Raw genomic sequence first — 26,144 nt, 5'->3', positions numbered from 1 at the left:
TTGTCTTGGTCACGCCTTCGGGCATTTGTTCTAAAGGTTCCCTGCTTGTCTAAGAACCCTGTACTGTCTCCCAGGTACACATATATCTCAGCCCCTACAACTGAGGCTCCCCCTGGTCAGCACCAGCCCTCAGTTGTGACAGACTGTACTTGATAATACGGTGCTTTCTTAGGCTGTGAGGGAACCTGAGGTAAAAAAGTCGACTTCCCAGCTGTTGCTGTGGATACGAGGTCCGAAAGACCGTCCCCAAACAATTCCTCACCCTTATAAGGCAAAATTTCCATGTGCCTTTTAGAATCAGCATCACCTGTCCACTGCAGAGTCCATAATACTCTCCGGGCAGAAATGGACATTGCATTAATTCTAGATGCCAGCCGGCAAATGTCCCTCTGTGCATCTCTCATATGTAAGACTACGTCTTTAATATGCTCTATGGTTAGCAATATAGTGTCCCTGTCAAGGGAATCAATGTTATCAGACAGGGAATCAGACCACGCTGCTGCAGCACTACACAACCATGCTGAAGCAATAGCAGGTCTCAGTATAGTACCTGAGTGTGTATACACAGACTTCAGGATAGCCTCCTGCTTTCTATCTGCAGGCTCCTTCAAGGCGGCCGTATCCTAAGAAGGCAGTGCCACCTTTTTTTGATAAGCGTGTGAGCGCCTTGTCCACCTTAGGGGATGTCTCCCAGCGTAACCTATCCGTTGGCGGGAAAGGGTACGCCATTAGTAACCGCTTAGAAATTACTAGTTTCTTATCTGGGGAACCCCACGCTTATTCACACAATTCATTTAACTCATCAGATGGGGGAAAAGTCACTGGCTGCTTTTTCTCCCCAAACATAATACCCTTTTTTGTGGTAACCGGGTTAATGTCAGAAATGTGCAACACATTTTTAATTGCCGTAATCATGCATCGGATGGCCCTAGTGGATTGTACATTTGTCTCATCCTCGTCGACACTGGAGTCAGACTCCGTGTCGACATCTGTGTCTGCCATCTGAGGTAGCGGGCGTTTTTGAGCCCCTGACGGCCTCTGAGATGCCTGGGCAGGCGCGGGCTGAGATGCCGGCTGTCCCAAAGCTGCGTCATCGAACCTTTTATGCAAGGAGTTGACACTGTCGGTTAATACCTTCCACATATCCATCCACTCAGGTGTCGGCCCCGCAGGGGGCGACATCACACTTATCGGCACCTGCTCCGCCTCCACGTAAGCGTCCTCATCAAACATGTCGACACAGCCGTACCGACACACCGCACACACACAGGGAATGCTCTGACTGAGGACAGGACCCCACAAAGTCCTTTGGGGAGACAGAGAGAGAGTATGCCAGCACACACCAGAGCGCTATATAACAGAGGGATATACACTATACACAAAGTGAATTTTCCCCCTATAGCTGCTTATATCACAATTTTGCGCCTAAATTTATGTGCCCCCCCTCTCTTTTTTACCCTTTCTGTAGTGTATACTGCAGGGGAGAGCCTGGGGAGCGTCCTTCCAGCGGAGCTGTGAAGAGAAAATGGCGCTGGCTGTGCTGAGGAAGATAGCCCCGCCCCTTCAGCGGCGGGCTTCTCCCGCTTTTTATAACATTAATGGCGGAGGTTTCTGCACATATACAGTGTTATACACTGTATTATGTGCTTTTTTGTGACAAAAGGTATACTAATTGCAGCCCAGGGCGCCCCCCCCCAGCGCCCTGCACCCACCAGTGACCGGAGCGTGTGGTGTGCTGTGGGAGCAATGGCGCACAGCTGCAGTGCTGTGTGCTCCCTTATTGAAGACCGGAGTCTTCAGCCGCCGATTTTCTCCGGTTTCTTCCGTCTTCTGGCTCTGCAAGGGGGACGGCGGCGCGGCTCTGGGAACGGACGATCGAGGTCGGGCCCTGTGTTCGATCCCTCTGGAGCTAATGGTGTCCACAGTAGCCTAGAAGCACAAGCTAGCTGCAAGCAGGTAGGTTTGCTTCTCTCCCCTAAGTCCCACGTAGCAGTGAGTCTGTTGCCAGCAGATCTCACTGAAAATAAAAAACCTAACAAATATTTTTCTTTATAGTGAACTCAGGAGAGCCCACTAAGTGCATCCAGCTCAGGCCGGGCACAGATTCTAACTGAGGTCTGGAGGAGGGGCATAGAGGGAGGAGCCAGTGCACACCAGATGTAGTACCTAATCTTTTCTTTAAAGAAGTGCCCAGTCTCCTGCGGAGCCCGTCTATTCCCCATGGTCCTTACGGAGTACTCAGCATCCACTAGGACGTCAGAGAAAGATTATTAATCAAGATCCTGCCGTTAATGCTGTATTTTGGTTCAACCATTTTTAAAGCCAGCATAATTATGCTAAACATAAACTAAGTTCTGATCTCAATATATATATATATATATATATATACACATACATACATACATACATACATACATATATTTTATATATTTATCTCAATATGGGACCCAAAATGTGGGATTATGAACTTTGGAGAAGGTATTGAGTTTTACCTACAAGGCAGTTACTCCATTCTTTTATAGGATTCTTTTCTATGGGAAATGCAGCTTGTGGTTGCATATGCTGTGTTTCCGTGAGTGCAAAAGCCTTGTTCACTTGTGTCCTTATACATCTATGCGATCTTGTGATTGTTTTACGTTATATGTATGATGACTCTGAGATGAGACAAACGGAATGCAAAAGGTACAGTATTATGGTTTACTTTCACATTTGTATAAAACCGGCCACATGTAAAAACAAAAGAAAAATTAGAATTTTCTGTATGTATAAATCCTTTTAGTATCTCTGCATTTTGTGTACAGTATAATTTTCAAATAACTGAACTGTCATTTATAACTAATTATTGCACTTGGGAGTCACGCTCACCTTTTCAGCTATGCTGTACAAAACTTCATCCATCTTCATACAGGTTGGATCCCAGTCATGTCCAAAGCGGATCACTAACGCACGATCTTCCTCGGAAAGGATGGCCTGGTCAACCTGCCAGCCATTGTGCAAGTGAGGAAGCATGTACGACATCTTGGCACGTTTATGTTACTCCTAATAAATGGGAGAAGGCAAAGAAAATGCATCAAACCTTACATAAGTAGACAGTTAAATACAGTACTATTATTATTAAGTACAAAATAAAAGAAAGTGAAGGGGACACAACTCTAGTAAAATTAAATATTTAAAGTAATTGAATTGGTTATTAAAATACTTTGATGACCGAGTGATATCACATTAATTATCACTAAAGGTCTGCTGGTTAGCTATTTTGCTGCAAATCAAACATCACTTATTGCATCATATAGTTACTGACATTCTGAACTGGGTGTGAGAAAGGCACTATGGGGGTAATTCAGATCTGATCGTAGATGTGCTAAATTTAGCACATCTACGATCATTTACTCAGACATACGGGGGGACGCCCAGCACAGGGCTTGTCCGCCCCGCATGTCTGGCTCTGCCCCCACCCGCAAGGGTGCAAAAACATTGCACGGCGGTGATGCTTTTGCACTCGGCGAGTAGCTCCCTGCCTGCACAGCTCCTGTGTGCTGGCAGGGGGATACCTGCCGCGCCCTGGGTCGCAGTGGCTGCATGTGACATGATGCCTGCGTTGTCTGGACCACGCCCTACCAACGGTGTTCTAACGCTGTTGGCACGCCCCCTCTTGCCCCATGACCGCGATCGCAGCCCAGAGATGCTGTTGGCATCTCATTGGGCTCCCGGGGTACGCGTGCGCACTGCACAAAGGGATTCAGACTGCGATTGCTGCTGCTGCAATCCAGTCTGAATTATCCCCTTTGATTACTAATGCTTTTATAATGAGTGTCATTAACTTCTATGACAGCATGTCATGCAGCAATAACACAGCCACATTTTGGTAAGAACAGATTAGTTACCTGGCACAAGGTGAGGAATGTTTGAGTGCATTGTTTTTTCTTTAAAAAAAGGAAAAAAAACAATCCTGACCACACCTACAGATTGCATTACCAGCCCCAGTGCTAGTCAGCCTTGGCTGCTCTCAACATAACAGGGGAGAACCTCTGCTCTTATTTCCCCCTATTTATGTGGGACTTATGCTCTTAGTTTCCCTGTGATAGTGAGAATCAGACCCAGGTAAAAATTGTAATAGCACAGAAGGCGAGGGTTTGTTTACTTAAGTAGCCGCAATCACATAGGGGAAAGTGTATCAAACCTTAGAGAAAAATAAACTGGATAGAGAAAAGTATTATCAATCAGCTTCTAAACGTTATTTTTCTAGTATAGGGGTTACTAGATCAAGCAGTGAAAAGAGGGAAGTGGACCAGCGGAGAAGTTAACCATAGCAATAAGATTCTACCTACCATTTTATGAAGTGTACTTGATCAATGCTCAAAATTGACTTGTTGCTTTGAGCAACATCTCCACTTCTCCATCCATCATCCCCATAGTTTGTAAAATGACAGTTAGGAGCTTTGGAACTCTAACCACTATCTCTCCAAGATTTGAAAAATCTACCCCATAGTGCCACATTCAGCATTACCCATTAACTACTTAACTGACAAAAGTTTCCCCACAAAACCGCTCAGAAATTGTCTTTTTACTACTTAACGTTTGAAAAGTATTTTTAACAATATATTTAAATATTTTATCTGAAAAAATATATATCTAAGGGGTGTTTTGGACAACCCCCACCCCCCATGTCCATAGGCCCCAATTATAAAATAAATTCCCATACTCCAATGGCAATAGACCCCAAAGTGGTCTTAAATCCTAATAATAGTACCCTCACACACACACGCACACACACCCTTAGTAGTAAAAAAAAAAAAAAATCAAAAACAATTCTATGTTTTATAAACCAACTTCCCCCCATGTAAAAAGACCTTTTTACTCCTCTCCTCCTACTATGTGACCATTTTTTAAATGTATTATTTTACCCCATCGCCCCCCTCCAGTGTCATCTTTATTTTACCCCTACACCTCAAAACCCCCACCACCACCACGGGCAAATGGTAGTGGCTAGAACCCCTTCAGGTAATGTAGTCTCTGACATCATCAGTCCAAGTGAACCATGGGACATACCAAGTGACTCGCGACAGCAGGAGGAAAAGAAAAATTGGTGGGCTAGCAGTTTTACTATCAATTTCAGCATCTATTCCCTTTAGTAACATGTGGCGAGCAAGCCACTGAGTTTGAAGCGTGGCGAGCTAAGCAACCTCGCGAGGGTACACTTTGTGTCCCAGGTAGTGAACCTTGTTCCTCACCCTGCCATTGGTTCATATGGTTTACCTGTCAAGGGGGACTGTTGATCAGCCTGGAGGCACCGTCCATCGGCCAGACATAGTGATCCAGATCGATCAGCCAGCCAACCCCCCCCCCCCCCCCCCCCCCGTCTGCTGCAGCTAATCCAGGTTCCCCTCCTCTCACTTTGATCCCCGTCACATTTGCGCTCCAGAACACCAGTTGCAGTGATTCTGGCAGTCATAGACCGCCCCATCACTGCAGGGTGCCGGGGGGCCAGAGGAGATCCGTTCTGCAAATGTGCAAAAATAGGATTTTAATACCTACCGGTAAATCCTTTTCTCTTAGTCCATAGAGGATGCTGGGGATGCTTCAAGAACCATGGGGTATAGACGGGATCCGCAGGAGACATGGGCACACTATAAGACTTTGAATGGGTGTGAACTGGCTCCTCCCTCTATGCCCCTCCTCCAGACTCCAGTTATAGGAACTGTGCCCAGGGAGGCGGACATTTCGAGGAAAAGGATTTATTTAATTATTTTAAAACTAAGGTGAGATAAATACCAGCTCACACCTCAAACACGCTGTACAACATGGCATTCAACAACAACACATGCAACGACATGACCAACAACAGTCACAGACTGACTGAACTCAACACAACATGAGCATAACCATAACCAAACTACAGATACAGCCCGCACTGGGACGGGCGCCCAGCATCCTCTACGGACTAAGAGAAAAGTATTTACCGGTAGGTATTAAAATCCTATTTTCTCATACGTCCTAGAGGATGCTTCAAGAACCATGGGGTTTATACCAAAGCTCTAGAACGGGCGGGAGAGTGCGGATGACTCTGCAGCACCGATTGACCAAACAAGAGGTCCTCCTCAGCCAGGGTATCAAACTTGTAAAACTTCGCAAAGGTGTTTGATCCCGACCAAGTAGCAGCTCGGCAAAGTTGTAACGCCGAGATCCCTCGGACAGCCGCCCAGGATGAGCCCACCTTTCTGGTAGAATGAGCTTTCACCGATTTCGGTAACTGCAATCCTGCCATAGAATGAGCTTGCCGAATCGTATTACAGATCCAGCGCGCAATAGTCTGCTTAGAAGCAGGAGCCCCAATCTTGTTGGGAGCCCACAGGACAAACAGAGCCTCTGTTTTCCTAATCTGAGCCGTTCTGGCGACATAGATCTTCAAAGCCCTGACCACATCGAGACTTTGATTCCGCCAAGGCGTCAGTAGCCACTGGCACCACAATAGGCTGGTTCACGTGAAATAAGGAAACCACTTTGGGTAGAAATTGCTGACGAGTTCTCAACTCTGCTCTATCAGCATGGAAGATTAAATAGGGGCTTTTGTGAGACAAAGCCGCCAACTCAGACACCCGCCTTGCGGACACCAAGGCCAACAACATGACTACTTTCCAAGTAAGGAATTTTAACTCAACCTTACGCAAAGGTTCAAACCAATGCGAATGCAGGAACTGCAATCCCACATTAAGATCCCACAGTGCCACAGGAGGCAAAAAATGGAGGTTGGATGTGCAGCACGCCCTTCACGAAGGTCTGAACTTCTGGAAGGGAGGCCAATTCTTTCTGAAAAAAAGATCGACAAGGCCGAAATCTGTACCTTAATGGAGCCCGCACCCATACCTGCGCTTGTAAAAAATGGAGCAAACGCCCCAGTTGAAATTCCTCCGTAGGAGCCTTCTTGGATTCACACCAAAACACATATTTCCTCCAAATACGGTGGTAATGCTTTGCCGTTACTTCTTTTCTAGCCTGAAGAAGAGTGGGAATGACTTCACTGGGAATACCCTTCCGGGCTAAGATTTGGCGTTCAACCTCCATGTCGTCAAACGCAGCCGCGGTAAGTCTTGATACACGCACGGCCCCTGTTGTAACAGGTCCTCCCGAAGAGGAAGAGACCAGGGATCTTCTATGAGCAACTCCTGAAGACCTGGATACCATGCCCTCTTTGGCCAATGCGGAACAATGAGTATCGCCTGAACCCTTGTTCTTCTTATAATCTTTATCACCTTTGGAATGAGTGGAAGTGGAGGGAACACATATACTGACGGAAACACCCACGGTGTCACAAGGACGTCCACCGCTATCGCTTGAGGGTCCCTTGACCTGGAACAATATCTCTGAAGTTTCTTGTTGAGGCGGGACGCCATCATGTCTACTTGAGGAATTCCCCAACGACTTGTCACTTCTGCAAAGACCTCTCGATGAAGACCCCACTCTCCTGGATGGAGATCATGTCTGCTGAGGAAGTCTGCTTCCCAGTTGTCCACTCCTGGAATGAAGACTGCTGACAGAACGCTGGCATGTCTTTCCGCCCAGCAAAGAATCTTCGTGGCCTCGGCCATCGCTGCTCTGCTCCTTGTTCCGCCCTGGCGGTTTATGTACGCCACTGCTGTTACGTTGTCTGATTGAATCAAGACAGGCAGACCTCGAAGAAGATGTTCTGCTTGCAGAAAGCCGTTGTAACGGCCCTTAATTCCAGAATGTTTATGTGCAGACAAGCTTCCTGGCTTGACCACTTTCCCTGAAAATTTCTTCCCTGTGTGACTGCTCCCCAGCCTCGGAGGCTTGCATCTGTGGTCACCAGGATCCAATCCTGAATCCCGAACCTGCGTCCCTCCAGAAGGTGAGAACTGTGCAGCCACCACAGAAGGGAGATCCTGGTCCTGGAAGATAGAATTATTTTCCGGTGCATGTCAAGGTGAGACCCGGACCACTTGTCCAATAGGTCCCAATGAAAGACCCTGGCATGGAACCTGCCATACGGGATGGCCTCGTAGGCCGCCACCATCTTCCCCAGCAACCGAGTGCATTGAAGAACTGACACCTTTGCTGGTTTCAGAATCTGTTTTACCATGTTCTGTATTTCCAGAGCCTTTTCCACTGGAAGAAAAACTCTCTGCATTTCTGTATCCAGAATCATACCCCGGAACGGCAGCCGTGTCGTAGGAACCAACTGTGACTTTGGCAAGTTTAGGAGCCAACCATGTTGTTGCTGAATCGTCAGTGAAAGGGAAACATTTTTCAGCAATTGCTCTTTGGATCTCGCCTTTATGTGGAGATAGTCCAAGTACGGGATAATTGTGATTCCCTGCTTGCGCAGGAGAACCATCATTTCCGCCATTACTTTGGTGAAAATCCTGGGAGCCGTGGATAGACCAAACGGCAATGTCTGAAATTGGTAATGACAATCCTGAACAGCAAACCTCAGGTAAGCCTGATGTGGAGGATATATGGGGACGTGTAAGTAGGCATCCTTTATGTCGACTGACACCATAAAATCCCCCTCCTCCAGACTGGAGATCACTGCTCGGAGAGATTCCATCTTGAATTTGAATTTTTTTTAGAAAGAAATTGAGGGATTTTAGGTTCAGAATCGGTCTGACTGAGCCATCCAGCTTTGGGACCACAAACAGGCTTGAATAAAAGCCTTTCCCCTGTTGTGACGGGCGTACCGTGACAATTACTTGATTTTGACACAACTTTAGTATTGCAACGCATACTACCTACCTTTCTATAACAGAAGCTGGCAAGGCCGATTTGAAAAATCGGTGAGGGGGCACGTCTTGAAACTCTAATCTGTATCCTTGGGTTACTAATTCTACTATCCAAGGATACAAGTCCGAGTGCACCTAGACCGGACTGAAAAGTCTGAGACGTGCCCCCACCGGTGCGGACTCCCGCAGAGGAGCCCCAGCGTCATGCGGTGGATTTGGTAGAAGCCGGAGAGGACTTCTGCTCTTGGGAACTTGCCACAGCCTGTGACCTTTTTCCCCTTCCTCTCGCAGCAAGGAAGGAGGACCCTCGTCCTTTCTTGAATTTATTGGGCCGAAAGGACTGCATATGATAGTGAGGCGTTTTCTTCCGTTGTGCAGGAACATAAGGTAAAAATGACGACTTACCCGCGGTAGCCGTAGACACCAGGTCAGTGAGGCCGTCACCAAACAGGACACTACTGTTAAACGGTAACGACTTCATCGCCTTCTTAGAGTCAGCATCAGCATTCCATTGATGAATCCACAATGCTCTCCTTGCCGAGACTGCCATGGCATTGGCCCTTGATCCCAAAAGGCCAGTATCCCTTGCAGCTTCTTTTAAATATGCTGCAGCGTCCCTGATATGACCCAGAGTCAAAAGCACGCTATCCCTGTCTAGGGTATCTATCTCAGATGACAAGTTATCTGCCCACTTTTCAATAACGCTACTCACCCATGCCGAAGCAACGGCAGGTCTGAGTAGCGACCCTTTAGTGACATAAATGGATTTTAGTGTATTTTTCTGCTTACGATCAGCAGGATCTTTTAGGGCTGCCGTGTCAGGAGACGAAAGCGCCACCTTTTTGGATAGACGCGATAAAGCTTTGTCTACCGTGGGGGTTGACTCCCACTTTTCCCTGTCCCCAAATGGAAACGGATGTGTCACTGGAATTCTTTTGGGAACCTGTATCTTCTTGTCAGGATTTTCCCAAGCCTTTTCAAAAAGCGCGTTCAGTTCATGAGAGGGAGGAAACGTTACCTCAGGTTTCTTTCCTTTATACATACAGACCCTTGTATCAGAGACAGCAGGGTCCTCTGTTATATGCAACACTTCTTTTATTGCCACAATCATATTGAATACTCTTAGCCAGTTTTCGATTTAATCTGGCATCACTATAGTCGACACTGGAATCAGAGTCCGTGTCGGTATCTGTATCTGCTATCTGGGTAAATGCACGTTTCTGTGCCCCCGAAGGGGTCTGAACTTGTGACAAAGCATCCTCCATGTCTGGTTCTTAGACTCAGATTTATCAAATCTCTTAGTCAACCGAGTCACATTTGCATTTAAAACACTCAACATATTTACCCAATCAGCCGTCGGCGGTGCCGACACGGTCACACTCACAGGGGTATATGCAATTCACGGCGAATCGCGGCAATTTTTCGCCGTTTTTTAATTCGACTAAATTCGCCAGGTGAATTCCGGCAGGTGGCTGCCGGAATTCACCATATTCAATGAAAAACGGATTCGCCAGAATCGCGGGCGAAAATCGTCCGATTTGGCGGATTTTGCCGCGATTTTAAAAAACGGGAAAAAAACGGGAAAAACACGGAAAAAAAAAATGGCGTGGGGTCCCCCCTCCAAAGCATAACCAGGCTCGGGCTCTTCGAGCTGGTCCTGGTTCTAAAAATGCAGGGGAAAAATTGGGCAGGGATCCCCCGTATTTTTAAAACCAGCACCGGGCTCTGCGCCTGGTGCTGGTGCCAAAAACACGGGGGACAAAAAGCGTAGGGGTCCCCCGTATTTTTAACACCAGCATCGGGCTCCACTAGCTGGACAGATAATGCCACAGCCGGGGGTCACTTTTATGCCGTGCCCTGCGGCCGTGGCATTAACTACCCAACTAGTCACCCCTGGCCGGGGTACCCTGGGGGAGTGGGGACCCCTTCAATCAAGGGGTCCACCTTCCCCAGCCACCCAAGGGCCAGGGGTGAAGCCCGAGGCTGTCCCCCCCCATCCAATGGGCTGCGGATGGGGGGGCTGATAGCCTTTTGTGATAATAAAAAGATATTGTTTTTTCCAGTAGTACTACAAGTCCCAGCAAGCCTTCCCCGCAAGCTGGTACTTGGAGAACCACAAGTACCAGCATGCGGGAGAAAAACGGGCCCGCTGGTACCTGTAGTACTACTGGAAAAAAAATACCCAAATAAAAACAGTACACACACACCGTGAAAGTAAAACTTTATTACACACTACCGACACACACATACTTACCTATGTTGACACGCCGACTGCCACGGTCTCCGACGATCCGAGGTACCTGTGAAAAAATTATACTCACCTTCCAGCGTCCAGAGATAAATCCACGTCCAGAGAGATAAATCCACGTACTTGTAAAAAAAAAAAAACGCAAATACCCGCTCCATACCGGACTGAAAGGGGTCCCATGCTGACACATCAGACCCCTTTCTCCCGAATGCCGGGACATCACGTGACTCCTGTCACTGAAGTCCCTTCAGCCAATCAGGAAGCGCTACTTCCGTGGCGCTCACCTGATTGGCTGTGCGCTGTCTGTGCTGTCAGACAGCGCATCGCAAAGCCGCTCCATTACTTTCAATGGTGGGAACTTTGCGGGTAGCGGTGGGGTTAACCCGCGGTCAGCCGCTGACCGGCGGGTGACCTCACCGCTAGCCGCTAAGTTCCCACCATTGAATATAATGGACGGGGCTGTGCGATGCGCTGTCTGAGTTCAGACAGCGCACAGCCAATCAGGTGAGCGCAACGAAGTTGCGCTTCCTGATTGGCTTTAGAGACCTTTCAGTGACAGCTGTCACTGAGAGGTCTCTCTGCATTCGGGGATAGGGGTCCCATGTGTCAGCATGGGACCCCTTTCAGTCCGTTTGGTCGGGTGTCCGGTTTGTTATTTTCTACAAGTACGTGGATTTATCTCTGGACCCTGGTTGAGGTGAGTATATTGATCTTTTATTTTCAGGTATCCGTGGATTCTACATGGAGAAGAGGACCGATGTCGGCGTGTGAACATAGGTAAGTATGTGTGTGTCGACGTATGAAATAAAGTTTTACTGTCGACGGTGTGTGTGTCCTGTTTTTATTTGGGTATTTTTTTCCCAGTAGTACTACAGGTACCAGCGGGCCCGCTTTTCTCCCGCATGCTGGTACTTGTGGTTCTCCAAGTACCAGCTTGCGGGGGAGGCTTGCTGGGACTTGTAGTACTGCTGGAAAAAACAATATTCTTTTCATGATCACAAAAGGCTATCAGCCCCCCCATCCGCAGCCCATTGGATGGGGGGGGGGGGACAGCCTCGGGCTTCACCCCTGGCCCTTGGGTGGCTGGGGGGGGGACCCCTTGATTGAAGGGGTCCCCACTCCCCCAGGGTACCCCGGCCAGGGGTGACTAGTTGGATATTTAATGCCACGGCCGCAGGGCACGGCATAAAAGTGACCCCCGGCTGTGGCATTATCTGTCCAGCTAGTGGAGCCCGATGCTGGTGTTAAAAATACGGGGGACCCCTACGCTTTTTGTCCCCCGTATTTTTGGCACCAGCACCAGGCGCAGAGCCCGGTGCTGGTTTTAAAAATACGGGGGATCCCCTGTCAATTTTTCCCCCGCATTTTTAGAACCAGGACCAGCTCGAAGAGCCCGAGGCTGGTTATGCTTTGGAGGGGGGACCCCACGCCATTTTTTTTTAGGATTTTACCGTTCCAGCAATAAAAAAAAAAAAATTAAAAAAAATAATATTTTAAAAAATATATAAATAATATTTGTGCCTCCAAAAAAAAGTACCTAATCCCTTCTAATATAAATAGATCTGCTATTCCCAAAAAAAAAAAAAACACAAAAAAAACAAGATTTTACTTACCGATAAATCTATTTCTCGTAGTCCGTAGTGGATGCTGGGGACTCCGTCAGGACCATGGGGAATAGCGGCTCCGCAGGAGACAGGGCACAAAAGTAAAAGCTTTAGGATCAGGTGGTGTGCACTGGCTCCTCCCCCTATGACCCTCCTCCAAGCCTCAGTTAGGATACTGTGCCCGGACGAGCGTACACAATAAGGAAGGATTTTGAATCCCGGGTAAGACTCCTACCAGCCACACCAATCACACTGTACAACCTGTGATCTGAACCCAGTTAACAGCATGATAACAGCGGAGCCTCTGAAAAGATGGCTCACAACAATAATAACCCGATTTTTGTAACAATAACTATGTACAAGTATTGCAGACAATCCGCACTTGGGATGGGCGCCCAGCATCCACTACGGACTACGAGAAATAGATTTATCGGTAAGTAAAATCTTATTTTCTCTGACGTCCTAGTGGATGCTGGGGACTCCGTCAGGACCATGGGGATTATACCAAAGCTCCCAAACGGGCGGGAGAGTGCGGATGACTCTGCAGCACCGAATGAGAGAACTCCAGATCCTCTTTAGCCAGGGTATCAAATTTGTAGAATTTTACAAACGTGTTCTCCCCCGACCACGTAGCTGCTCGGCAGAGTTGTAATGCCGAGACCCCTCGGGCAGCCGCCCAAGATGAGCCCACCTTCCTTGTGGAATGGGCCTTGACAGATTTAGGCTGTGGCAGGCCTGCCACAGAATGTGCAAGTTGAAATGTGCTACAAATCCAACGAGCAATCGTCTGCTTAGAAGCAAGAGCACCCAGTTTGTTGGGTGCATACAGGATAACAGCGAGTCAGTTTTCCTGACTCCAGCCGTCCTGGAAACCTATATTTTCAGGGCCCCGACAACATCTAGCAACTTGGAGTCCTCCAAGTCCCTAGTAGCCGCAGGTACCACAATAAGCTGGTTCAGGTGAAACGCTGACACCACCTTAGGAAGAAACTGGGGACGAGTCCGCAGTTCTGCCCTGTCCGAATGGACAATCAGATATGGCTTTTGTGAGACAAAGCCGCCAATTTTGACACTCGCCTGGCCGAGGCCAGGGCCAGCAGCATGGTCACTTTCCATGTGAGATATTTCAAATCCACAGATTTGAGCGGTTTAAAATGTGATTTGAGGAATCCCAGAACTACGTTGAGATCCCACAGTGCCACTGGAGGCACAAAAAGGGGGTTGTATATGCAATACTCCCTTGACAAACTTCTGGACTTAAGGAACTGAAGCCAATTCTTTCTGGAAGAAAATTTACAGGGCCGAAATTTGAACCTTAATGGACCCCAATTTGAGGCCCATAGACACTCCTGTTTGCAGGAAATGCAGGAATCGACCGAGTTGAAATTTCTTCGTGGGGCCTTCCTGGCCTCACACCACGCAACATATTTTCGCCACATGTGGTGATAATGTTTTGCGGTCACCTCCTTCCTGGCTTTGACCAGGGTAGGAATGACCTCTTTCGGAATGCCTTTTTCCCTTAGGATCTGGCGTTCCACCGCCATGCCGTCAAACGCAGCCGCGGTAAGTCTTGGAACAGACCTGGTACTTGCTGAAGCAAGTCCCTTCTTAGCGGCAGAGGCCATGAGTCCTCTGTGAGCATTTCTTGAAGTTCCGGGTGCCACGTCCTTCTTGGCCAATCCGGAGCCACGAGTATAGTTCTTACTCACCTACGTCTTATAATTCTCAGTACCTTGGTTATGAGAAGCAGAGGAGGGAACACATACACCGACTGGTACACCCACAGTGTTACCAGAACGTCCACAGATATTGCTTGAGGGTCTCTTGACCTGGCGCAATACCTGTCCAGTTTTTTGTTCAGGCGGGACGCCATCATATCCACCTTTGGTCTTTCCCAACGGTTCACAATCATGTGGAATACTTCCCGATGAAGTCCCCACTCTCCCGGGTGGAGGTCGTGCCTGCTGAGGAAGTCTGCTTCCCAGTTGTCCACTCCCGGAATGAACACTGCTGACAGTGCTATCACATGATTTTTCGCCCAGCGAAGAATCCTTGCAGTTTCTGCCATTGCCCTCCTGCTTCTTGTGCCGCCCTGTCTTTACGTGGGCGACTGCCGTGATGTTGTCCCACTGGATCAATACCGGCTGACCTTGAAGCAGAGGTCTTGCTAAGCTTAGAACATTGTAAATTGCCCTTAGCTCCAGTATATTTATGTGGAGAGAAGTCTCCAGACTTGATCACACTCCCTGGAAATTTTTTCCCTGTGTGACTGCTCCCCAGCCTCTCAGGCTGGCATCCGTGGTCACCAGGACCCAGTCCTGAATGCCGAGTCTGCGGCCCTTTAGTAGATGAGCACTCTGCAGCCACCGCAGAAGAAACACCCTTGTCCTTGGAGACAGGGTTATCCGCTGATGCATCTGAAGATGCGATCCGGACCATTTTTCCAGCAGATCCCACTGAAAAGTTCTTGCGTGAAATCTACTGAATGGAATCGCTTCGTAAGAAGCCACCATTTTTCCCAGGACCCTTGTGTAATGATGCACTGACACTTTTCCTGGTTTTAGGAGGTTCCTGACTAGCTCGGATAACTCCCTGGCTTTCTTCTCCGGGAGAAACACCTTTTTCTGGACTGTGTCCAGAATCATCCCTAGGAACAGCAGACGTGTCGTCGGAAACAGCTGCGGTTTTGGAATATTTAGAATCCACCCGTGCTGTCGTAGAACTACTTGAGATAGTGCTACTCCGACCTCCAACTGTTCTCTGGACCTTGCCCCTATCAGGAGATCGTCCATTTTCTTTGAAGAAGAATCATCATTTCGGCCATTACCTTGGTAAGGACCCGGGGTGCCGTGGACAATCCAACCGGCAGCGTCTGAAACTGATAGTGACAGTTCTGTACCACGAACCTGAGGTACCCTTGGTGAGAAGGGCAAATTGGGACATGGAGGTAAGCATCCCTGATGTCCCGGGACACCATATAGTCCCCTTCTTCCTGGTTCGCTATCACTGCTCTGAGTGACTCCATCTTGATTTGAACCTTTGTATGTAAGTGTTCAACTATTTCAGATTTAGAATAGGTCTCACCGAGCCGTCTGGCTTCAGTACCACAATATAGTGTGGAATAATACCCCTTTCCTTGTTGTAGGAGGGGTACTTTGATTATCATCTGCTGGGAATACAGCTTGTGAATTGTTTCCACTACTGCCTCCCTGTCGGAGGGAGACGTTGGTAAAGCAGACTTCAGGAACCTGCGAGGGGGAGACGTCTCGAATTTCCAATCTGTACCCCTGGGATACTACTTGTAGGATCCAGGGGTCCACTTGCGAGTGAGCCCACTGCGTGCTGAAACTCTTGAGACGACCCCCCCCCCACCGCACCTGAGTCCGCTTGTACGGCCCCAGCGTCATGCTGAGGACTTGGCAGAAGCGGTGGAGGGCTTCTGTTTCTGGGAATGGGCTGCCTGCTGCAGTCTTCTTCCCTTTCCTCTATCCCATGGCAGATATGACTGGCCTTTTGCCCGCTTGCCCTTATGGGGACGAAAGGACTGAGGCTGAAAAGACGTTGTCTTTTTCTCCTTTATACGGCAATACTTCCATGTGCCGTTTGGAATCTGCATCACCTGACCACTGTCGTGTCCATAAACAACTTCTGGCAGATATGGACATCGCACTTACTCTTGATGCCAGAGTGCAAATATCCCTCTGTGCATCTCGCATATATAGAAATGCATCCTTTAAATGCTCTATAGTCAATAAAATACTGTCCCTGTCAAGGGTATCAATATTTTCAGTCAGGGAATCCGACCAAGCCACCCCAGCGCTGCACATCCAGGCTGAGGCGATCGCTGGTCGCAGTATAACACCAGTATGTGTGTATATACTTTTTAGGATATTTTCCAGCCTCCTATCAGCTGGCTCCTTGAGGGCGGCCCTATCTGGAGACGGTACCGCCACTTGTTTTGATAAGCGTGTGAGCGCCTTATCCACCCTAAGGGGTGTTTCCCAACGCGCCCTAACTTCTGGCGGGAAAGGGTATACCGCCAATAATTTTCTATCGGGGGAAACCCACGCATCATCACACACTTCATTTAATTTATCTGATTCAGGAAAAACTACAGGTAGTTTTTTCACACTCCACATAATACCCTTTTTTGTGGTACTTGTAGTATCAGAAATATGTAACACCTCCTTCATTGCCCTTAACAAGTAACGTGTGGCCCTAAAGGAAAATACGTTTGTTTCTTCACCGTCGACACTGGAGTCAGTGTCCGTGTCTGTGTCGACCGACTGAGGTAAAAGGACGTTTTAACGCCCCTGACGGTGTTTGAGACGCCTGGACAGGTACTAATTGGTTTGCCGGCCGTCTCATGTCGTCAACCGACCTTGCAGCGTGTTGACATTATCACGTAATTCCTTAAATAAGCCATCCATTCCGGTGTCGACTCCCTAGAGAGTGACATCACCATTACAGGCAATTGCTCCGCCTCCTCACCAACATCGTCCTCATACATGTCGACACACACGTACCGACACACAGCACACACACAGGGAATGCTCTGATAGAGGACAGGACCCCACTAGCCCTTTGGGGAGACAGAGGGAGAGTTTGCCAGCACACACCAAAAACGCTATAATTATACAGGGACAACCTTTATATAAGTGTTTTTCCCTTATAGCATTTTAATATATATATAGTCATATCGCCAAATAAGTGCCCCCCCTCTCTGTTTTAACCCTGTTTCTGTAGTGCAGTGCAGGGGAGAGCCTGGGAGCCTTCCCACCAGCATTTCTGTGAGGGAAAATGGCGCTGTGTGCTGAGGAGAATAGGCCCCGCCCCCTTTTCGGCAGGCTTCTTCTCCCGTTTTTCTGAGACCTGGCAGGGGTTAAATACATCCATATAGCCCCCAGGGGCTATATGTGATGTATTTTTAGCCAGAATAAGGTACTATCATTGCTGCCCAGGGCGCCCCCCCCAGCGCCCTGCACCCTCAGTGACCGCTGCTATGAAGTGTGCTGACAACAATGGCGCACAGCTGCAGTGCTGTGCGCTACCTTATGAAGACTGAAAAGTCTTCTGCCGCCGGTTTCTGGACCTCTTCACTTTTCGGCATCTGCAAGGGGGTCGGCGGCGCGGCTCCGGGACGAACCCCAGGGTGAGACCTGTGTTCCGACTCCCTCTGGAGCTAATGGTGTCCAGTAGCCTAAGAAGCCAATCCATCCTGCACGCAGGTGAGTTCACTTCTCTCCCCTAAGTCCCTCGATGCAGTGAGCCTGTTGCCAGCAGGACTCACTGAAAATAAAAAACCTAACAAAACTTTTACTCTAAGCAGCTCTTTAGGAGAGCCACCTAGATTGCACCCTTCTCGGCCGGGCACAAAAATCTAACTGAGGCTTGGAGGAGGGTCATAGGGGGAGGAGCCAGTGCACACCACCTGATCCTAAAGCTTTTATTTTTGTGCCCTGTCTCCTGCGGAGCCGCTATTCCCCATGGTCCTGACGGAGTCCCCAGCATCCACTAGGACGTCAGAGAAAAACATGTTTAAATTTTTTTTATTTGTTTTCACCCTCCAAAGTGTGGCGGATTGAAAATGACGAATTTGCTGTCTAAAAGCACTGCTGTCGAATTTCCAAACTTGAATTGAATATGCTTTGGTCGAATTGCAGCACTTATATCATTGCAGAAAAGTCGAATTTGCAAAAATTCGAATTTCAAAAAGTCGAATTTTGAAAGTCCGTTTTTTGGTCGGAAAGCACTGAATTGCATAGGCGAATTTTTTTTTTGGTCGAAAATGACCCGAAATTCGACAATTTCGGGAATTCGACCGCAATTGCATATACCCCACAGTATTTTCTGTCCCCACTCCAACCTCCTCCTGGGAAGAGCACTCAGACATGTCGACACACACGTATCGACACCCACAACCACACTGGGGCTATAGGAGACAGACCAACAACAAAGCCTGTAAGAGAGACACAGAGGGAGTTCTGCCAGCTCACAACTCAGCGCCTATCCCGGTACTGAAGCGAGTAAAAAGACTGCCCAGACCTGTTAGCGCTTTATATATAATTAGCACCAAATCACTTGTGCCCCCCTCGTTTTGCACCCTGTTACTTGTACAGCAGTGTGGGAGGCCAGGCTCAGCGTCTCTGCAGCTTCTGTGAAGAGAAAATGGCGCTGGTCAGAACTGTGAGGGCTAAGCCATGCCCCCTTCATGGCGCGCTTCAGTCCCGCTTAAATTACATATTTATACTGGCGGGGGTCCCGTAACTAGTGCCTAGGCACTGTTTTCACTTCTGCCAGTGCAATTTGAGGGTCCTATGCTGCCCAGGGCGCCCCCCCTGCGCTCTGCAGTGCCGTTCATATGTGGGAGCATGGCGCGCAGCGCGTCACCTCAAAATCCGTCTTCTGCCATCACTGAAGTCTTCTGATCTTCCTATACTCACCCGGCTTCTGTCTTCCGGCTCTGCGAGGGGGGTGACGGTGCGGCTCCGGGAACAAGCAGCTAGGCGCACCAAGTGATCGAACCCTCTGGAGCTAATGGTGCCCAGTAGCCTAAGAAGCAGAGCCTTTGAACACAGTGAAGTAGGTCTGCTTCTCTCCCCTCAGTCCCACGATGCAGGGAGCCTGTTGCCAGCAGGTCTCCCTGAAAATAATAAACCTAAGTCTTTTTTCTGAGAAACTCTGGAGATCTCCTCAGTGTGCATCCAGCCTCACTGGGCACAGAATCTAACTGTAGTTTGGAGGAGGGGCTGAGAGGGAGGAGCCAGTTCACACCCATACAAAGTCTTACAGTGTGCCCATGTCTCCTGCGGATCCCGTCTATACCCCATGGTTATTGAAGCATCCCCAGCATCCTCTAGGACGTACGAGAAACAAATATCCTCATCTAAAGCTGGGGCTGCACAGTCGCATGTGATGTGACCTTGCTAGCAGAAGAACTTCTGGCTCTAGTCGCATCACATGTAACAGTGCCAGTTAAGTGGTTAATGATTTTATTTCCCACAGAAATTAGCACCAATCTCACAGGATACCAATGATGGTGCAAGTCTGTAGTATAATCCCTATTTAAAAACATATTATATATGCAATGCTCGAAGTGGGGCAGTATACAACAGTATGGCATGCATAACTCCACTTTGAGCACTGGGCCAGGGCTGACGCAAAGCGGTAAGCAGGGCCCGGGGTATGGATTGCAGGATGGGCCTGTGCTGGAGAGGAGTTGTCCCCGCTCCGCTGCACCGGCCTCATTCTATGCCCCGCAGACCTGCCATTAAGTTGCAGCTCTAGGGAGGCAGGAGCAGCAACAATCCAGGACACCAGGCTGTGTACAGCATTCCAGTTCCTACAGGCAGAGGGGGTAATTGAGAATTGATCGCAGCAGCAAATTTGTTAGCAGTTGGGCAGAACCATGTGCACTGCAGGTGGGGCAGATATAACATGTGCAGAGAGATTTAGATTTGGGTGGGTTATATTGTTTCTGTGCAGGGTAAATACTGGCTGCTTTATTTTCACACTGCAATTTAGATTTCAGTTTGAACACACCCCACCCAAATCTAACTCTCTCTGCACATGTTATATCTGCCCCTCCTGCAGTGCACATGGTTTTGCCCAACTGCTAACAAATTTGCTGCTGCGATCAGATCTGAATTACCCCCAGAGTCACACAGGGTCTGCAGGGCAGTGGCTACCAATGAGGACAAGGCTGTAAGGGAAAACTCCTTGCTCTTCATGTTGGCCCAACCAACAGGTCCCCAGCACGGTCCCATAAAGGAGGAGCAGAGGTAGGTGAGCCTTGAGGTCGCTGCGGACTGGCTGGTGGAGACTGTGGCTGCTGCAGCTGGAGAACGTGAGGACAGAGCAGCCATACCTCACCACCTGTACATAGAGCTCTAAGGCATATGGCAAGTTTTCCCATAAAGGGGGGATGCACACAGGTCAGTGCACACAACACACACTGCCACCACCTCTGGGAACGCTATATTATCCCCTGCATTGCTGTAATGCGTGAGGTTCACCCTGTGATCAGGCAGGATGGAGGTTATGAATGGGGCAGACAGAATGAAAGGAGACGTATATGGCTGATAGAGAGGAAGGATCGGAGAGGTATATGATTGATAGAGGGAAGGAGAGAGTGAGTGGTACATAGGGAGATAACACGAGAGGGAAGGAGGTATATGACTGACATAGGGAAGGAGAGAGAGGTAAGGATAGGTATATGGCTGACAGAGGTAAGGAGTGAGTGAAAGGTACATCCAGTGAGAAATGGAAGGAGAAAATATGGGGCACAGAGGTAGGGAAGGAGAGATATTTGGCTGATAGAAGGAAGGAGGGAGAGGTACAAGGGATGAGAAATGGAAGGAGAGAGTGAGGGGTGCGTAGGGTGTGAGAGGGTGGGAAGGAGAGAGATATATGACTGATAGAAGGAGGGAGTGAGAAGTACAAAGGGTGAGAGGGTAGAAGAGGTGGAGGGATGATAGAGGGAAGAGAGGGAGAAAGTTACAGGAGTGAGAAAAGGAAGGAGGGCATTAAAAGTTCAGGGTTAAAGATGGATTATTAGAGGTGCAGGGGGCAAGGAATGGAGGAAGTAAGGAACAGGGCTGACACATGAAACATTAAGGAAAGTTTAAATAAAACAGATATAGGGAAAGAGGCAATGGACACAGGGGTGTACCTCAGACTCCCAGGCATCCTATGGGGTATATGCAATTGCGGTCGAATTCCCGAAATTGTCGAATTTCGGGTCATTTTCGACCAAAAAAAAAATCGCCTATGCAATTCAGTGCTTTCCGACCAAAAAACGGACTTTCAAAATTCGACTTTTTGAAATTCGAATTTTTGCAAATTCGACTTTTCTGCAATGATACAAGTGCTGCAATTCGACCAAAGCATATTCAATTCAAGTTTGGAAATTCGACAGCAGTGCTTTTAGACAGCAAATTCGTCATTTTCAATCCGCCACACTTTGGAGGGTGAAAACAAATAAAAAAAATTTAAACATGTTTTTTTTTTGTGTTTTTTTTTTTTGGGAATAGCAGATCTATTTATATTAGAAGGGTTTAGGTACTTTTTTTTTTTTTTTTTTTTTGGAGGCACAAATATTATTTATATATTTTTTAAAATATTTTTTTTTTTTTTTTTTTATGCTGGAACGGTAAAATCATTAAAAAAAATGGCGTGGGGTCCCCCCTCCAAAGCATAACCAGCCTCGGGCTCTTCGAGCTGGTCCTGGTTCTAAAAATGCGGGGGAAAAATTGACAGGGGATCCCCCGTATTTTTAAAACCAGCACCGGGCTCTGCGCCTGGTGCTGGTGCCAAAAATACGGGGGACAAAAAGAGTAGGGGTCCCCCGTATTTTTAACACCAGCATCGGGCTCCACTAGCTGGACAGATAATGCCACAGCCGGGGGTCACTTTTATGCCGTGCCCTGCGGCCGTGGCATCAAATATCCAACTAGTCACCCCTGGCCGGGGTACCCTGGGGGAGTGGGGACCCCTTCAATCAAGGGGTCCCCCCCCCCAGCCACCCAAGGGCCAGGGGTGAAGCCCGAGGCTGTCCCCCCCCCATCCAATGGGCTGCGGATGGGGGGGCTGATAGCCTTTTGTGATAATAAAAAGATATTGTTTTTTCCAGTAGTACTACAAGTCCCAGCAAGCCTCCCCCGCAAGCTGGTACTTGGAGAACCACAAGTACCAGCATGCGGGAGAAAAACGGGCCCGCTGGTACCTGTAGTACTACCGGGGGAAAAATACCCAAATAAAAACAGGACACACACACCGTCGACAGTAAAACTTTATTTCATACGTCGACACACACATACTTACCTATGTTCACACGCCGACATCGGTCCTCTTCTCCATGTAGAATCCACGGATACCTGAAAAGAAAAGTTCAATATACTCACCTCAGCCATGGTCCAGAGATAAATCCACGTACTTGGCAAAAAAAGAAAACGCAAATACCCGACCACTGGACTGAAAGGAGTCCCATGCTGACACATGGGACACCTTTCCACGAATGAGACCTGTCAGTGACAGCTGTCACAGAAAGGTCTCTAAGCCAATCAGGAAGCGCAACTTCGTTGCGCTCACCTGATTGGCTGTGCGCTGTCTGTACTGTGACAGCGCATCGCAAAGCCGCTCCATTACTTTCAATGGTGGGAACTTAGCGGCTAGCGGTGAGGTCACCCGCCGGTCAGCGGCTGACCGGCGGGTGACCCCACCGCTACCCGCAAAGTTCCCACCATTGAAAGTAATGGAGCGGCTTTGCGATGCGCTGTCACAGTACAGACAGCGCACAGCCAATCAGGTGAGCGCCACGGAAGTAGCGCTTCCTGATTGGCTGAAGGGACTTCAGTGACAGGAGTCACGTGATGTCCCGGCATTCGGGAGAAAGGGGTCTGATGTGAAAGCATTGGACCCCTTTCAGTCCGGTATGGAGCGAGTATTTGCGGTTTTTTTTTTTAACAAGTACCTGGATTTATCTCTCTGGACGTGGATTTATCTCTGGACGCTGGAAGGTGAGTATAATTTTTTCACAGGTACCCTCGGATCGTCGGAGACCGTGGCAGTCGGCGTGTCAACATAGGTAAGTATGTGTGTGTCGGTAGTGTGTAATAAAGTTTTACTATCAAGGTGTGTGTGTCCTGTTTTTATTTGGGTATTTTTTCCCCAGTAGTACTATAGGTACCAGCGGGCCCGTTTTTCTCCCGCATGCTGGTACTTGTGGTTCTCCAAGTACCAGCTTGCGGGGGAGGCTTGCTGGGACTTGTAGTACTACTGGAAAAAACAATATCTTTTTATTATCACAAAAGGCTATCAGCCCCCCCATCCGCAGCCCATTGGATGGGGGGGGGACAGCCTCGGGCTTCACCCCTGGCCCTTGGGTGGCTGGGGGGGGGGACCCCTTGATTGAAGGGGTCCCCACTCCCCCAGGGTACCCCGGCCAGGGGTGACTAGTTGGATATTTGATGCCACGGCCGCAGGGCACGGCATAAAAGTGACCCCCGGCTGTGGCATTATCTGTCCAGCTAGTGGAGCCCGATGCTGGTGTTAAAAATACGGGGGACCCCTACTCTTTTTGTCCCCCGTATTTTTGGCACCAGCACCAGGCGCAGAGCCCGGTGCTGGTTTTAAAAATACGGGGGATCCCTGGCCAATTTTTCCCCGGATTTTTAGAACCAGGACCAGCTCGATGAGCCCGAGGCTGGTTATGCTTTGGAGGGGGGACCCCACGCCATTTTTTTTTCCGGGTTTTTCCCGTTTTTTACCGTTTTTTTAAATCGCGGCAAAATCCGCCAAATCGGCCGATTTTCGCCCGCGATTCTGGCGAATCCGTTTTTCATTGAATATGGTGAATTCCGGCAGGCACCTGCCGGAATTCACCTGGCGAATTGAGTCGGAAAAAAAAACGGCGAAAAATTGCCGCAATTCGCCGTGAATTGCATATACCTATATATCAGTTTTCCCAACCCACACTTCAAAATGTCCACTTCGCCACTATGTATATGGAAAGAAAGATAATCATTTCTTCACAGGCTGAGAATGTGCTACTACTTGCAGATAGCAGACAGCCACTAAATCTAAGCTATCTACTGAGGTACATGATCTAGTGCTAGATGTTCCAGCCTGATGAGAACCTGGCCTGACATCCTTCAGTACATATGGGGATACTTCAACGAAAGTGGCCAACGTAAAAATAAAATAAAGCATCAAAATGATCAAACGTCAGTTCAAACGGAGCATAAATAAAAGCGCTATTATCCTGGGAAGTAGCTGATCAGACAGATAACTGAGCACTAGGAATAACACTGGATAATATATAACATAAGCAGCTGCTTGCGGCAGAGAATGACCCCTGATGGAGGAAAGTGCACATTATGCTCCCAGGTTATGGCCTGATAATACTATGCAGCATAAACCTGCAATACCCAACATACAGTAACTCACCCACACACACCAGCAGAACTCCGGCTTACTCGTCGCACTACACACCCGCGCTGAGCCTGACATACAGGAAAGCTGGAGTCAGACGGCGCACAGGAAACTGCTACAACTTTTACGGCTTGAATTCGCCGCCGCCATGTTCGAATAGGGCAACTGAAACACCGCGCCCTCTTTCTGACACAGCGATATTATTAAACTGTAGTATACAGACAATAGTCACGGACACTCCTACTACATAACAAACAGAAAAATATATTAAACTTCTATAAGAACATTAATAGTCATAGGTCTGTTATTTACCGAATCAAAGATGGCGGTAATAGCAGCCTGCCAGTGGCATAGGGGCATCTGTACTAAGCCTTGGAGACAGATGCGTAGTACCAGTCAATCATCTCCTATAATTTTTCAAACACAGTCTGTAACATGGCTGAAACTTTGTTTCTTTTGAACAGTCTGTAACATGGCAGCTAGGCGCTGACTGGTTGGTACTTTATCTCTCTCCAAGGCTATATCTGCCCCATAAAGAAAAATATGTCAGTGTCTTCCCATATGCGACCTTCCTTATGCCGTGTCACATCGTGGCGCTGCAAGTCTGAACTGGATGGCAGGGCATGCTGGAACTTATGGTTCCACACTAGCTGAGCCACTACCAACGTGTTCCAAAGTCTGTTAGACTGAGCAAATACGTTTCAGGGATGACCAATAGCAGATATCATAATACTGTACATATGTATATACATGGTGATAATAACCCTGGCAGGACAGACGCTGGCACACCACAGGCACAGGATAGTATGCTACTGCAGCGCATGCCCAATGATGTCAGGACTCGGGAGGAGAATAGCGCTGTGAGTGCGGGGGCGTTGTGTGTACCGTGTACCCTGCGCTGGACACTGACTGAGTGACCTGACTGTATATCCCAGCCTGCAGGTGAGTGGGACACAGCTGCTGTATGTGTGCATAGTATGTGTAGAACCTGTTTAGGAGCTTTCCAGCAAGAGGGTGTCTGTGAAGATAGTGTGTCCATGGCTGTATGCAGTGCATAGAGTAAAGTACTCATTGGGGTTTGGTATAAGCCACCTACAGTAAACGATTATAGTAAAAGTTTTTTTATTATTATTAATTATTATTATTATTATTATTATTATTATACGTAGTTCAAGTAAATTAAGAAAAATGTGTCTTAAAAGTGAGGCAGTGTTACATGATTGGAACTAATCACTGCAACAGGGAGCAGGCATTCCAAGTGAACTGGTTTAATGCTGATGAAATAACCTGAGCAGGGGAGAGGCTTCCAATCCAATGAAGGATATGGTGATAACATAAGCGCTTTTATAAGTGATATCTCATTTCTGTGTCTTAAATATTGGTGTTGGTGAAGGGGTGAGAGTGCCTTCAAGAGATTGTCGCACATAGAAGCTGCTAAACTTTGTCTCACATTCCAAGTGAACTATGAACTTTCTGATGTACTGTAGCTGGAACTGTCTTGGACGGTATCTGGACTCTGGGTCGACACCACGCAGGTCGACACTCATTGGTCGACACTAGAAATAAGTCAACGTGAACAAATGTCGACGTGCAAAAAGGTTGACATGAGTTTAAAAAAAAATT

At 48.2% G+C, this 26,144-nt stretch overlaps 2 protein-coding genes across 5 annotated transcripts in view; one reads left to right on the top strand and one right to left on the bottom strand.

Moving 5' to 3' along the window:
- The window catches only part of TXNL4A (thioredoxin like 4A), a 75,236-nt gene extending 50,591 nt beyond the window's left edge, over positions 1-24,645 (bottom strand). For 2 of the 3 annotated variants that reach the window (XR_010177816.1, XM_063923298.1), the window contains exons 1-2: positions 24,537-24,645; positions 2,866-3,039 (exon numbers count right to left, since the gene is read on the bottom strand). Coding sequence is in view for 2 of the 3 variants with exons in the window: in XM_063923298.1 (XP_063779368.1) it covers positions 2,866-3,018 (153 nt within the window). In the remaining variant the exon portion in view is untranslated. The remainder of the gene's footprint in view (positions 1-2,865; positions 3,040-24,536) is intronic. The other variant, XM_063923299.1, reaches the window with a different exon arrangement.
- A 463-nt stretch (positions 24,646-25,108) lies between these two features.
- Positions 25,109-26,144, top strand: part of LOC134928050 (glyoxylate/hydroxypyruvate reductase B-like) — a 77,467-nt gene continuing 76,431 nt past the window's right edge. Inside the window, exon 1 of one of the 2 annotated variants that reach the window (XM_063923295.1) lies at positions 25,109-25,463. The gene's annotated coding sequence lies outside the window, so the exon portion shown is untranslated. The remainder of the gene's footprint in view (positions 25,464-26,144) is intronic. The other variant, XM_063923294.1, reaches the window with a different exon arrangement.

This window comes from Pseudophryne corroboree, chromosome 5 (assembly GCF_028390025.1).
Source record: "Pseudophryne corroboree isolate aPseCor3 chromosome 5, aPseCor3.hap2, whole genome shotgun sequence".
Classification (NCBI taxonomy): Eukaryota; Metazoa; Chordata; class Amphibia; order Anura; family Myobatrachidae; genus Pseudophryne; species Pseudophryne corroboree.
The sequence above is the reverse complement of the archived record's forward strand: the minus strand, read 5'-3'. Positions and strand labels throughout refer to the sequence as shown.